This window comes from Pseudochaenichthys georgianus, chromosome 21 (genome assembly GCF_902827115.2).
Source record: "Pseudochaenichthys georgianus chromosome 21, fPseGeo1.2, whole genome shotgun sequence".
Taxonomy (NCBI): domain Eukaryota; kingdom Metazoa; phylum Chordata; class Actinopteri; order Perciformes; family Channichthyidae; genus Pseudochaenichthys; species Pseudochaenichthys georgianus.
Genome location: NC_047523.1, coordinates 36,019,681 through 36,033,491, shown reverse-complemented (window position 1 = coordinate 36,033,491; position 13,811 = coordinate 36,019,681). Strand labels below are relative to the sequence as shown.

At 42.8% G+C, this 13,811-nt stretch overlaps 1 protein-coding gene across 4 annotated transcripts in view; it reads left to right on the top strand.

Annotated features, from left to right (window-relative positions):
- The window catches only part of rnf17 (ring finger protein 17), a 54,169-nt gene extending 40,623 nt beyond the window's left edge, over positions 1–13,546 (top strand). For all 4 annotated transcript variants that reach the window (XM_034109357.1, XM_034109358.1, XM_034109356.1 and 1 more), the window contains 13 exons: positions 2,096–2,297; positions 2,595–2,706; positions 3,526–3,689; positions 4,146–4,265; positions 4,380–4,460; positions 5,470–5,592; positions 6,005–6,058; positions 7,160–7,270; positions 7,766–7,883; positions 10,894–11,029; positions 11,457–11,649; positions 12,852–12,977; positions 13,348–13,546. In XM_034109357.1, the coding sequence (XP_033965248.1) occupies positions 2,096–2,297; positions 2,595–2,706; positions 3,526–3,689; positions 4,146–4,265; positions 4,380–4,460; positions 5,470–5,592; positions 6,005–6,058; positions 7,160–7,270; positions 7,766–7,883; positions 10,894–11,029; positions 11,457–11,649; positions 12,852–12,947 (1,510 nt within the window). In that variant the 3' untranslated portion in view covers positions 12,948–12,977; positions 13,348–13,546. The remainder of the gene's footprint in view (positions 1–2,095; positions 2,298–2,594; positions 2,707–3,525; positions 3,690–4,145; positions 4,266–4,379; positions 4,461–5,469; positions 5,593–6,004; positions 6,059–7,159; positions 7,271–7,765; positions 7,884–10,893; positions 11,030–11,456; positions 11,650–12,851; positions 12,978–13,347) is intronic.
- The last annotated feature ends 265 nt before the right edge of the window (positions 13,547–13,811 follow it).

The window sequence follows — 13,811 nt, the reverse complement described above, 5'->3', positions numbered from 1 at the left end:
CTCTCACACACACACACACACACACACACACACTAGGGCTGCTCGATTATGGCAAAAATCACAATTATTTTTGTCAATAATTGATATCACGATTATTAAATACGATTATTCATTGACTTTGAAAACATCCATTTATTGAACTTTAAATATCTTCTAATATCTACTACTTTGTGAATGAAGGTAGATTCGTCTCGGTATGTGTGTGAACAAATCGAGAAAAGATTTTGAAACTTTGAAAAAACACATCTGCAAATATACAAACAAATTCTTAAAATGAAAAACAAATTTATGAAAGCATTTCTTGTGAATTTTTCAACCATTATTTGTGGATGAAACTTACATTCTGCGCTTGAGGTTTTGCATTTTATACACCCTCCACCAGAGTTGGGTGTAACGCGTTACTGTAATAATATTACTTTAGTCGGTAACGGAGTAGTGTAACACGCTACTTTTATAATTCAGTAATCACACTACAGTTACTAACATTGCCCCGACACGCGAAACTTCGTTACTTACTAAAATCAGTCATAATCACACTGACGGACAAGAGGGGTTTCCGCCGTAGGTTTATATGTACGTAATCTGCGCGCGCGTCCACATCTCCACGTGCAGTGCTGCATAAACATGGCTGAGTCAGCGATGACTCTCGAGAGGTGGTGGAGGTATGCCCATTATTTTGAGTTCGTCCGCAGAATAGACAGGAATGTGACGGTGAGGTGCAAACTGTCCAGGCTGTTATCCACTGCTGGAAACACCACGTCAAACCTCAACACACACCTGCAAAGAACACATGCTAAGGTGGAGCTACCGCACACGCTATTTGTTGTTTATATCATAGTCTATTCTTCTTCTCTGTCTTCCGGTTGTTGTCTGTTTTGAATGACGAATACACACTACCGCCGCCTGCTGGTAAGTTGAGTTATTGCCACTCACGCATGCGCAGTTCGTACGTGCTCGGCTGAAGTCTTTGCGGTGTCTGGTTCCAGTGCAACACATGGCCAACACGCAGGAGAACACGCCGACGCCACAGCGTGAGCAGAGATAGACTGCGCAAAATATACAGATGGCAGGAGACAGAGGACAGCCATGGTCAGATAGCAGGAGACAGAGGACAGCCACGGTCAGATAGGAAAACATTCAGGATCTGGATCAGTCTTATGCGACAATGGAAACTGAACTAAAGAGAACATTTGAAACTTTAGCAGTCTGCGTGATCTGCCTGCAGGGAGGGATGGGGGGGCCGGCCCTGCGAGTAAAGTAGCGAGTTACTTTATGTAGAGAGTAACGAAGTAGTGTAATATATTACTTTTTTTTAAAGTAATATGTAATATATTACATTTGTTTAGTAACGACCCCATCTCTGCCCTCCACACAAGAATCTGCCCTTATCACTCAGCAGAAAATCCTTTCTTATTGGCATTAGTAAGAGACTGATATTTTATTGTAAAGGTCCCATGTCATGCTTTTCCGGTTATCACCCGTCCCCTTGTGTGTTATGTAGCTTTTTCTGCATGTAAACAGTCTGCAAAGTCACAAACCCCCAAAGTACACAGAAAAGACCTGTCTATGCTGCCCCAGAACGCCTCGTTGGAGATTTCTCTCTTTCCATTGTTTTCTTCCTGGTCACTGTGACGTAACGACAACCCAAATGGACCCATTGGTCCAAATGGAGCCGTTACGTCACACACACACACACTCCACCTTTTCTCAGCTGGAGCTCCGCCGATTTCTCAGCCTGAGACGGCGGGACGCGGCAAGGCTGTGGGTGTGTGTGCTCGGGCTGTAACGGTGGTGGACTCATCAGAACAGAGTGGGCGAGCTGACCAATCAGAGCACACTGGGCTCACAGGGAGGGGGGGGGGCAGGAGCTCCAACAAGCCGCTTAGGACAGAGAGTGAATACACATACTATACAGAGATGCTGTTTGAGAAACCAATGTGAGTTTGGAACATTGCAGAATATAAATCTATCCTAGTAGACCTCAACAATGGAATTATGATCAGTAGGAATGGCCATGACACGGGACCTTTAAATGTAAGCCAATGTCTTTCTGGTGTTTGTGGACACCTTATGTTGTGTGTCTTTCTTCTTGCAGAGATGTTGTTGTTAAAAAATCTGAGATCAAAGAAACCGAAGCGCCGCCTCCAGTGAGCGAGACCCAGACTAAAGGCTCTGATGTGAAGGGGATAAACACTCCCCCAGCTCTTCCTCCGAGTCCTTTGTTCTTCGCAGCCACCCCCATCTCCATTACCACTAGTCCAAGACCTAACTCTCGCACCGTCATGTCTGCTGAGAAGGTGATCACACACACACACACACACTCCAGCCAATAAATAATTTCTCTCCACCTGGATTTTGTGTTAATGCAAAGATCAATGAAAACATTCTGTGTGCAATTGATAATAGAAATGCCAATACCTTTTATAACGCATGTAAGAAAAAACACATTTTTATTTTATGTCCTAAAGCCTTTTATTTCTATAAGCCTAGCTTGCCGTGTACATTTTTCAAAATATAAAACATAAATTAAAATATATGTGCACAGGTAGTCAAAAGTGTACACGCTATTTATTTGTGTGTGTGTGTGTACGCAGGTGAAGACACCAATGTATAACCCCCCCGAGCTGCCATGCCTCGGTAACATCCAGATAAATGTTTCTGCCATCGGAGAGGACGGTCTCATTTACACCAGAACACTGAATGCAGGTATGCTCATATTAGGCGCTTTCACACCGGAGTACTTTTCCCAGTATAGTTCTTGAAATGTTGCGTTCACACCAAACAAATCTGGAACTAGAATTTAGTTCATGAGAAACTTTCCACCCCCTTTTCAGTCCCTGCTAGAGAGCAGGGACTTTCGTGGGAGAAAAAGGTTCCCATTTCTGATTGGCTGGGCGGATTGCAAACCACGCCCCGTAAAACTCCGAAAAGGTTTTGTGAAGCCGCCATTTTATTTGGTCGCATTATTAGCATCAGCGCACCGACAGAGAGAGACTAACTTATGGCAACACAAAATAAAACATGGTAGCGATGGAGATGAGGAGGTTCTGGCGATTTACTGGCGTCAGTCCCCAACTCCGGGGACTTCCGGCCGGAGACTTCGGGGGCAGTATACGCCGTGAAGTTGTTTTCGGCCTGCCAGTAAACCCAAAGCAGAAGAAGACGTCAGCGACTTCATTTGCCTAATCCTTCCTCTGGGACTTATTCCGGTGTGAACGAGATGTGGTTATTTTAGAACTAAAGAGTTCTGATGAACGAAGTACTTGGTGTGAAAGCGTCTATTAACTCCTTTATTTCAATTAAATTAACTCTAGACTCAAAACATAACCTGTCAATCATGTGGTCCTTAGGAACAAAATATAAACCGGGAAGTAACTACTGTACGTGTCAAAAATAACTAAAAAAAATGCATTGGATTTTCTTGAAAGTTTATGCCAGACATGTACTTCCTCTAGTATCAGTGGCACGGTGTCTTTGCTCATAATCTTGACTGCTTTTTCAATACATGAATGCTCTGTGTGTCAGAGTGTCAGCTGGAGCAGCTCAGGGAGAGGATTCAGCAGAGCATGAAGACTTTACCCAGACAGAAGCCGTACACCTGGAAGTCCGTGCTGGGCTGCGCTGTCATCGGGCCGGACATGCTGTGGTACCGAGGACAACTGCTGGAGGTGCTGGGTGGACACGTTAAGGTCAGGGTTCATACGATCGCCAGAAGTAGAGAGCTAACGGTAAACTATATAGGAACTACTGGAAGTCATTTTCTCAGTCTTTCGTGGCTTATTTTTTCTCACCGTGAGAACACACACAAATCCTTCCCTAGTAATGTTTGGAGACTTACATTACACATTTGAACCACATTTAACCACCAATAAAAACAGACAAAGTTATACATCAAGCTTCCGGCAGATCCTTGTAAAGTCTTCGAAGGCGACAAATTCTTAAATCCAAAAGTAAGTCTATGGACCGTTTTTAAAATGTCTTAAATTATACTTTTAAAGTCATTTTTGTCTAAAGATTCATTGTAAATCCTATTGATGTAACCACCCTCAGTACGGCACAACGAGGAGGTGTTAGCTAACACAAGATTTGCGAGACTGCATTTACATGAAGTTTATAAATGCTGTTTATCTTATTTGTGTAACCAGGTACAGTATGTGGACTACGGCCTGGTGGAGAACATCCCAGTGGTTCATGTGTACCCCGTGCTGCTGTGTGAAGATGTTCCTCAGCTCTGTATGCCCTGCAAGCTGCACAGCATCAACCCTGTAAGTGTGTGTGTGTGTGTGTGTGTGTGTGTGTGTGTGTGTGTGTGTATTAGTGAGTTCTCAACAAATCTAACACAAGGTGTATTTGTATTTTGAACCTCTCCGTGTGTTCAGGTCGGGGGAAGGTGGCAGCGGGATGCAGTGGCCTTACTGAAGGAGCTCCTGCTGAACCGCTGTGTGGACATGAGAGTCATGGTGGGAATACACCGAATACCTTTTTATAATAATAAAGCTTTATTTATATAGCACTTTTCTCACATGCAGCTCAAAGTATGGCGGCACGATTTTGGGGAAAAATCTAATTGCGATATTTGTTGTTAAGCGACCCAACGGAAGTTTATTGTAAAATGCGGCCATATCTCCGGCTAGGAAGGTCGCATCAACGTGCTCCCGTCTCTAGCGCCCCCGCAGCCCGAGCTACGAGTGAAAGAATTAAACTTACATGAAACTTCCGTTGGGTTGCTTTAAAGTCAAGCTTCAGTTTAAGATTCACCCTGTAATAGAAACATGTGATGGAGCGTCACTAACCTGACTCAGAAACCATCTGAAGCTCCATTGGAAGCCATTTGGAAAGGGCAGGCACTTTCAAAAGCACTTGGCAGGTGATTGGATCAATCTGTCTATCACCTTCTATCATGGGCCACTTCTGATTGGTTAACAATGGCTGGTACATGTGGAGCACAGCACTTCTGATTGGTGTGGATGACTGGCACAAAAATGGTAAAAAAAAACTCAGGCTTTGCGATTTGATAATCGCATAATTTAAAATCGATTAATCGTTCAGCCCTAGCTCACAGTGCTTTACAAAATGACACATCACAAGTTAAAAATAAACAACAAGAAATTCCCCACAGATTATTTATTAAGAACTTTACAGGTACATGCAGCGAAATATAACATTTGATCAGGTTAATAGACACAAGGAGGTCAAATGTGTGATAATAAAATAAATAATGGTTTCTCTGACAGATAAGACACGAGACAACTGGATCGATGCCACAATATAAAATATGAAACCCCATAAAACTAAGTGAACATATAGCTACAACAGAAATACAAATAAAAAGATAATGGTATATTTTGCGACCCTTTTTGTTATTTTTATCCGTCCGTGAGCAAGACAAAAGTTATGTATGAAAGACGTCAAAAAGTGCATTTTGCATGATGGGTCCCCTTTAAATCTTGAATCTCTATTGTGTGATAGGAGCTGCCCAGCGACCCCAGGGACCCCCTCTCAGTGGAGCTGTTTGTGGACGGACTGAGTCTCAGCAGGATCCTGTGTCACCACGAACACGCCTCCATGGACCAAGCACTCTCTGTCAACAAGGTCTGTGGGTTTGGTTTCTGCGGTTATTTTAGATTCACCTGTTACAATTATATACATTTTTCTTCTAAGAAACCATAATTGACAGTAAAAACACAAACATTTCTAAATGTTCTCTTTAATGGAAAATGTAAATTAAATTGTTGGCTCATCATAACACATTGACTATACTTAGTTTTATGACCTGTTGTCAAAACATTATGTTAAGGTTGTTCCTACATGGCTTATTTGGACTTGTAGGTTTTACAAGCTGTGTCTTCTGTGTGCGACATTACTGCCAGTGCCATAACTGTTAATTTCATTGTAAAACATCAGATATGAGACAGGTGGTGACATCTCTAGTCTTCTGGTTTCCAAAAATAAAGCCATGCTGCCACAACACACTCGAGAATAAACTGTTGTGTTTTCTGTGCAGGAATTCACAGTGATGTCTGCTCGCCTCCTGGATGACTGGGACATCGACACTGAGGTATTCAAATAAGAATTGAGATTAGAAAACTAATATTAAAGACAGCCACACGTTACCTAACTTAAACCATATGAACAGCAATAAGTAAACATTAAGATCAATATCAGTCACAAACATTTTTTTTGTCGTAAACCGTAAGTAACACTTTTTTTGTGTGAAACCGCTCAATGAACTACATCTCCCGTCTCGCACCACACACCAAGACGGCCGTGACATTGGCACATCTGACTTCTTTCTTTCAGAACGAGGCGGAAAGTATTAAAAGAGGTGGAAATCACTACAAGTCTGGGCACGTTGAGAGCTGTACATACACACAAGGGGAGTTAGTCGGTTCCTAAGAGCCAGCATGCGGGACCGGGACTCTGGGATTTGTAGTCTTTCTAGTTGCGTATTTTTCACAGTCTTATATTTCAACAGTTTTACGACAAACTGTGACTTTTTTAACATGGAAATGATTTTTTAAGATTGACAAACATCATATGTGTAATTCATGGCTCAATTCAAATGGGATCAAAAGATAATCTTTCTCTCTCCATTGACTTCAATACATACTTTTTCCTAAATAAGGTCCCATGAGTCCCACTGGAAGGGGAGGGCCTCTCTATTACACGGCCAGATACTAAACAAACTAACAACTCGACTCCCAATATTAATTGAACTTATTCTTATGGACTTAAAAATGATCGTATTTGTTCCGCTAAGAAAATAAAACTCAGTTCCGCGGCGCACCAACGGCTGGAACTGCGACAAAACAACAACTTTGCGGCAAAACACTGTTCGCAGTTTCTGATCCACTAACAAGTCCTTAAACTCTGCAGAGCCCATACCGTGTTCCTGTTATTGTTCACTTCCTCTCCGTCTTCTTCTGTTCCTTTATCTGACGTCCAGCGCTCCGTCTTTTAACCTCTTTTCCTTTCTCTTTCTTGATCCTCCTTAGCAACGTCATTATAGTCCTTGACAGCGGTCTGTACTACTGTATTAACGTGTCACATGTTCTGAATTGACCAATCGGAATCAAGTATACAACCAAGCCGTGTAATATGAAATGGGTTAACACTACGCAGTGACTAAATTAGGATGTTTTCGATGTTGTGTATTCAGGGTCTGAAGGGCCCAGAGGAGCCGCTGCTGGGACCCTTCATCTACCCAAACCTGCCCCAGGAGGGGGAGCGGATTCAGGTCCGGGTCAAGCACCTGTGGACCCCCAACGAGGTGACTATTACCCGTCATATTATACCAACATTATCTATCTTAAAGATGCAGATGTACATGCATTAGACCCGATGAACCAGATACAGTTTAGTAAATTAATGAAGGAAATTATCTACATGTATGTACACAATATCTGTTTTCTTTTTTTGTATTACTGCCGAATTGTATTCCATTCTATTTCTATGTAAATACTGCTATATTTTTTTGTATTTTTTAATGTTTATATAGTTTTCTTAAAATAGTTCTGTGTTTTGAATTCTGGTTTTACTTGTATGTATGCACAATGACACCAAGTCAAATTCCTCGTACGTGTCAACCTACCTGGTGATAAGTGTGTGTGTGTGTGTGTGTGTGTGTGTGTGTGTGTGTGTGTGTGTGTGTGTGTGTGTGTGTGTGTGTGTGTGTGTGTGTGTGTGTGTGTGTGTGTGTGTGTGTGTGTGTGTGTGTGTGTGTGTGTGTGTGTGTGTGTGTGTGTGTGTGTGTGTGTGTGTGCAGCTGTTCCTGTGGCCTGTGGATGGCGCCGATGAGGTGGATGGAGAGACTCTGGATGAAGTTCTGACCCGGATCAATTCAGACCTCAGCAGTCTGCAACGACTCGGCAACTTCCGTCAAGGTAACTGTGTTACGGTATTGAGCTTCAATAATCAGTATATATGTATTATAATAACAAATTATATTTCTATAGTGGGGGGCTTATGGATACAGAGTTGAAGAGGTGGGTTTTGAGGCGGAACAGGGTGAGGGACTCACGGAGGTCTTGGGGGAGGGAGTTCCAGAGCTTCGGGGCTGCCACAGAGAAGGCTCTGTCCCTGAAGCTCCGGAGTTTGGCCTTGGGGATGGAAAGCAAACCGGCTGAGGAGGATCTGAGGGACCGGGGGGGTTGGTAGAGGATGAGGAGGTCAGTGAGGTAGGGGGGGGGGGCAGATGGTGGAGGGCTTTGTAAGTGAGGACCAGGAGTTTGTAGTGGATGCGGTGTGAAACGGGGAGCCAGTGGAGTTCTGTGAGGACCCGGGTGATGTGATGCCATGATTTGGTGTGGGTGAGGAGTCTGGCGGCTGCGTTCTGGACACGCTGGAGTCTATTGAGGGAGGTGGAGCTGATGCCGTAGAGGAGTGAGTTGCAGTAGTCGAGGTGGGAGGAGATGAAGGCGTGAATGAGTCGCTCAGCTGCAGGGCGGGTGAGAGAGGGACGGAGTTTGGCAATATTGCGGAGGTGGAAACATTTGGTTTTTACAACTTGACGGATGTGGGGCTCGAGGTGGGGTACAATATAACGCCAAGGTTGCGTGCCTGGGTGGAGGGGGAAACAGGGGTGCCATCAATGGTGACTGTCAGGTTGGGGGTTTTGCTGAGGGTGGATTTGGAGCTGATGAGGAGGAGTTCAGTTGTATTGCTGTTGAGTTTGAGGAAGTTGTGTTGCATCCAGGATTTTATTGCAGTCACACAGGATTCGATGTGGGTGAGGGGGGGGTTGTGGGGGATTTGGTGCTTTTATCCTTTTTATTATCCTCTCAAGAATGGAAGTAGTCATCACATACAGAGCATTTGGTACAACTAGTTCCTGAACAGTGTCCTTCACATGCTGATATTCAAGAGAGGGAGTTACACACAGTCCCAAGATGGAGGAATACCGGTTCAAAGCATGGATGTATAATAAGAACTGGATACAGCGTGGGAGGCGGGGTCTCATTCTTTCCTTTAAGAGCTGCGCATGAGGACAAAATAGCCCAACTTTTGAGAGAGCGAACGTCACAGAGTACCCATCATGCCTGGCTGTCAGAGCAGAAGAACCCGTATGTGCGCTCACAGAGCAAGCGCCCCTTAAGCCCCGCCCCCGGAGCTCCCACTCTCGGCTCACTAGAATGAATGGAGACAGAAAATAAATCTAGATTCGGCTTTTAGTGCATTTTACAACTTAAGGACTTAATGATTATAATAAGGGCTATAAGATAATTCATACTGGGTAGTTTATTTAGTTTAAAAAAAAATATCCGCTGATTTACAAACGTCTCTTTCCCATGTTAGTCAATGAGAAAAAGTAGTTTTGGGCCCAGTGACGCCACGGACTGATACGGAAGTTGCAGTAGCGCCGTTTCGACATGACGAATATTGGCACAGAGTCCGGCGCTCTTCCTGGGGGCTTGGTTCAAAGCAGTATTCAATGTTTAGTTCAGATTAGCTCCACGTCAGAAATGAGCATGCTTGTCGTATGTCTCTCCATAGAGCAGGGGTGGGGAACCTCCGGCCCCCGGGCCGTATATGGCCCGCGAGACAATTTGGTACGGCCCTCGAGGTAATTTATGTACACACGCAAAAAAGAAAAACATTAAAGAAATCTAGACCGCAAAAAAATTAAACAAACGAGCGCCTGTTTTTCCTGGCCAAGGTCAGGGTCCTTGAACACAACACGAGCCTAAGTGTCATCACGTGGTATATGTCTCGTCTGACACAGAGGGCTCTGGTCTGACAGGGGTGCAGTTCTGACGGAGAGCACCAGAACGCGGCTCCGGCACTTCCAACAATTGCAGTACCGATAAGGAGCCGTACACATGCTGCAGTTTCTGCGTGGCTGTGTCTTTAGTTGAAGGCCCAGTGGCGATCTGTTCATCTGTCACACTGATCATACAGTCAATAACTTTGTTGTTATTAGCATCTGGTTAGCTAGCTATGCTAACGAATATAAGAAGCTTCTTCTCCAACCAGTCAGGTAAAGGCACATCTTTATATGACCATTATAGTTATAAAAAAACAAGAGAATAACGTAAACAGGTATAAAATACTATATGACAGTAAAAAAAGTTGTTATTAATAAACAAGAATACAGTTTGAAAGGGGAGTGATTTGTAAAATATCCACAAAGAAAAAGAAAATCTGCTTACAGTTCTGTTTCATCTGGGTGTTGAGAGATGTTTCCATAGATCTACTAATGTTGCTCTCAAAGTGCACCAGATTGATGCTTTCAACTTCAACATTTAAAAAATAATCTTCCCGGGGGAGCATGCTAGTTTGACCCCCCTAGAGGAGGTTAGGTCCCCCCCACACTTAAATCATGTCCACATGAATAGGAAACTAAATACATTTGCACACATCTTGTGTCCACATCTTTCTGTTTTGGTGTTCATGCCACCGTGCATGTGCATGCATGCGTGAGTCATGGCAAGATATCTGGATTAAGAGGTTGCTTTTTCTTTGCACAGCATGAAAGAAAGGCGAAATGAATGGGCTGTGATTTTAGTATTTTTAAGCAGAGGTCAATAATGTGTACGGCCCTCGGAGGATGTTGGAAAAATTGAAATGGCCCTTGAGAGGAAAAAGGTTCCCCACCCCTGCCATAGAGGCTGAATGTTAATCACATAGCTATCATATGCCTAAAACAGTCCTGATGCCCTTCTAGGTACTCACACATCCTGTCATGTTCACAGCTACAGTTGGGATACCTTTGTTATCATGTTACTCTCATATTAGAAGAGGACATTCAGTATTCTCCCAGTAATCCTAAATGAAATATTCCGATGCCAGGTGGGTTTTGGAAGCTCCTACTGTGGTCAAAACCTTCCCAGTTATATAATACTCTCAACCCTCACAGTGCAGGGTTTGTTAAGACGTTATGCTTCTGGTTTCCAGGAGCTCCGTGTCTGGCAGAGTACAGGGATGGGAAATATTACCGGGCCGAACTGATCAAGATCACCAGCGTGGAGCCCGTCATGATCCTGGTGAAGCACGTGGACTTTGGCTCCGACGACACTCTGCCGCCCAGCAAGTACGAACCAAGCACTGCAGAGGGTCCTTTGTTCAGCTCTGAGTATCATTCAATCCTCTGGAAGTCACTGATCTACAGATGTGTTTGTGGATAGATAGATAGATAGATAGATAGATAGATAGATAGATAGATAGATAGATGGAGATACTTTATTGATCCCAATTTGGGAATATTTTGCATGCAGCCAATGTACATAAGAGAAATTAAGACACTAGAAAAAAAACAGTCCAAAATATTTTAGAATAGAAATAAAATAGCATTACAAATGTACAAAATATATACATGTGGAAAATACACATGTCCAGTAACAAATATAATGCAGGATATTATTGTGCAAGAAATTACAAGGATTATTCAATATTAAATTGAATATAAATGTAAAATGTTTACTGGAGTTTAATGCTCTGATGTCTCCACTTCCTGTCAGGCTGCGTCAGATGTGTGCTGAGCTCATGAGCTTTCCGTCCCGGGCGCTCAAAGTGAAAGTGGCCGGCTTCAAGCCTCCGAGTAAGAGCCGGCAGCAGCAGCAGGACGTTCTGCCCTACAGCCCGGCCTGGAGCGTGAAGGCCACCATGGACATGATCGACATGCTGCACGGGAACATCACCGCCTCTGTGGTGGTGAGACACTCAGCATGACCGTTTCATAAATAGAGCTGTCGTTATGTTTCACTTCCCCAGAACGATAGTTAACTAAAAGCACCATGTAATGTACAAATGAGTTATATTGTGTGATAGAGATTATGCAATGTTTTTATTGTGTTTTTTTTTCACTTAGATTTTATTGACTTCTTTCAGACAAACAACAGTAGCAGAGTACATTAAAACAAATAGTTGCCAGGCAGCGAGTATTCTACCGTTTGGAGGAAGTACATTTCTGTATGATGGACATGATGGTTTTTAGTGTTATGTACCTACCTACGGACTGCATATGAAAATGAACTATTAGCTCCCAATCAGAAACGTTGCTATCAGAAACAATGCCCGACTGTTTTGCATGTAATAGGGTCGGTGTTTACATTAGCATCGCTAACACTCAGAGCTAACCTGTACTGGAGAGCATGTGTGTGAAGAAGCAGGAAGTAAAAAGGAACTCACCTTGTGGTATAACCGGCAAGAGAGAAAGCCTTTGAGCTCCAGACTGTTTCAGAGAGGATCCTTGATAATCCATGATATGGCGTTTCATCACGGCAGTATTTTATTTTACACATAAAATCAGCACTTTTGAAACAGGAAGTGAAATAGAGGGATATGAGGCATGGCTAGAATGGGTGATCTGTTTGATATTTTGAGCAAAACACTTCATAGACATGTTTTTTATATATCTGAGACCTATGCTATTGCCTAAAAATATCATGATAGGTCCACTTTAATGTATTTGTATGCATGGTCCTTGTTGAGATAAATACATAATCATAATAATGATATTTAGTCAGTCTTAAATACTAAAACATGTTTTTTTTTGTCGCTTTAATAATTGAATATATGCATTTCCTTCCTCAAAAAACGTTTGCAACACTGATTTTCCTAAAGTTTGAACCCACATTTTTAAATGTAATGATGTAATACCTTGTTGTCTTCAGAATCAGAATACCTTTATTTACCCATATTAGTCCCATAGAGGGGACATGTACATTGTTACAGCAGAAAAGAGCCAAAGACGGCTTAATGTTACCTAAGAAGCATGCATACAAAAGTATTAAGACTTTACACAACACAAACTAAACGGGGACACATGGGAATAAAAAAAACCTGGTCATTATGGTTCGGTTGTGTTTGTTCAGGTGCTTCAGTGTCAGCCTTCTTGCTCTACTTGTGTGCAGGCGCGGGAGCCAGAGCTCACGGTGCTGCTGTACAATGAGGATGAGGAGCTGGTGCATCTTCCTCTGGTGAGCAACGGCCTCGCTGAGTTTGAGTGAAGCGAGAGGACCGATCCGGGAGCAGCTCCGGTGAGTCGGCAGATTTAGTTCAAATATGCCATTCACACATTTAGATAGGAGCCTCTGAACTTTTGGTGTTTTTGTTTAACCCAGATTTAAATATCACGTTACAATCTCCTGATTTTTGCTTATTGTTTGCATTGTATTGGATGCTTCAAGATTATACTGTATATAGTAACTATATCTAGACTAAAAAGGCAGTTTGTAGACATCACAATGGATTCTGGGGTTTCTTTTATCAGTTTATCAAAAATAGGCAAAGGTTGAAACTCTTATACTGAATGTTGCAGTAGAAAAGGATTGAGCTATGAGTCTTGTATCTCAAAGACATCAAACCTGAAGCTGCTGTTAATAAATTCTCCATCTCTTCTTCCTCCAGGCTCGCCCGCGGACATCCTGTTTTTGTTTTACTGCTTTGAGTTTTAACATGTTGCAAGAAGTTTGATCCTGCAGAGATTTATTTTCAGTGTGTTGTGTTTCAGTGAGCTGTGTTGGATCGTCACTTTATTTTCTCGTTATTTAAGTCACACGAGACGGACTTGTCTGTAGGAATGTGCAGATTAAAGTCTTTAATTCTGTCTGAACTTTGTACAGTGTTTTCTTTATAAGGGTATATGCAGGAGTCCTGAAGTCAATGTAAGACCTTTTAAGACCTTCTTTAAGACCCTTTCCATACATTGTAAGACCTCATCGCCACTTTGAGTTCTAACCGGTTACCTTGGCGACACACTTTACCTCACATTGACTATATACAGTATCGATTGTCCTTCCTCCTTATCTTCCAACCATTTGGACGCAGACTTGCATTTCCCCATAACGATGTTGCTTAGCAACCGGCGTAAA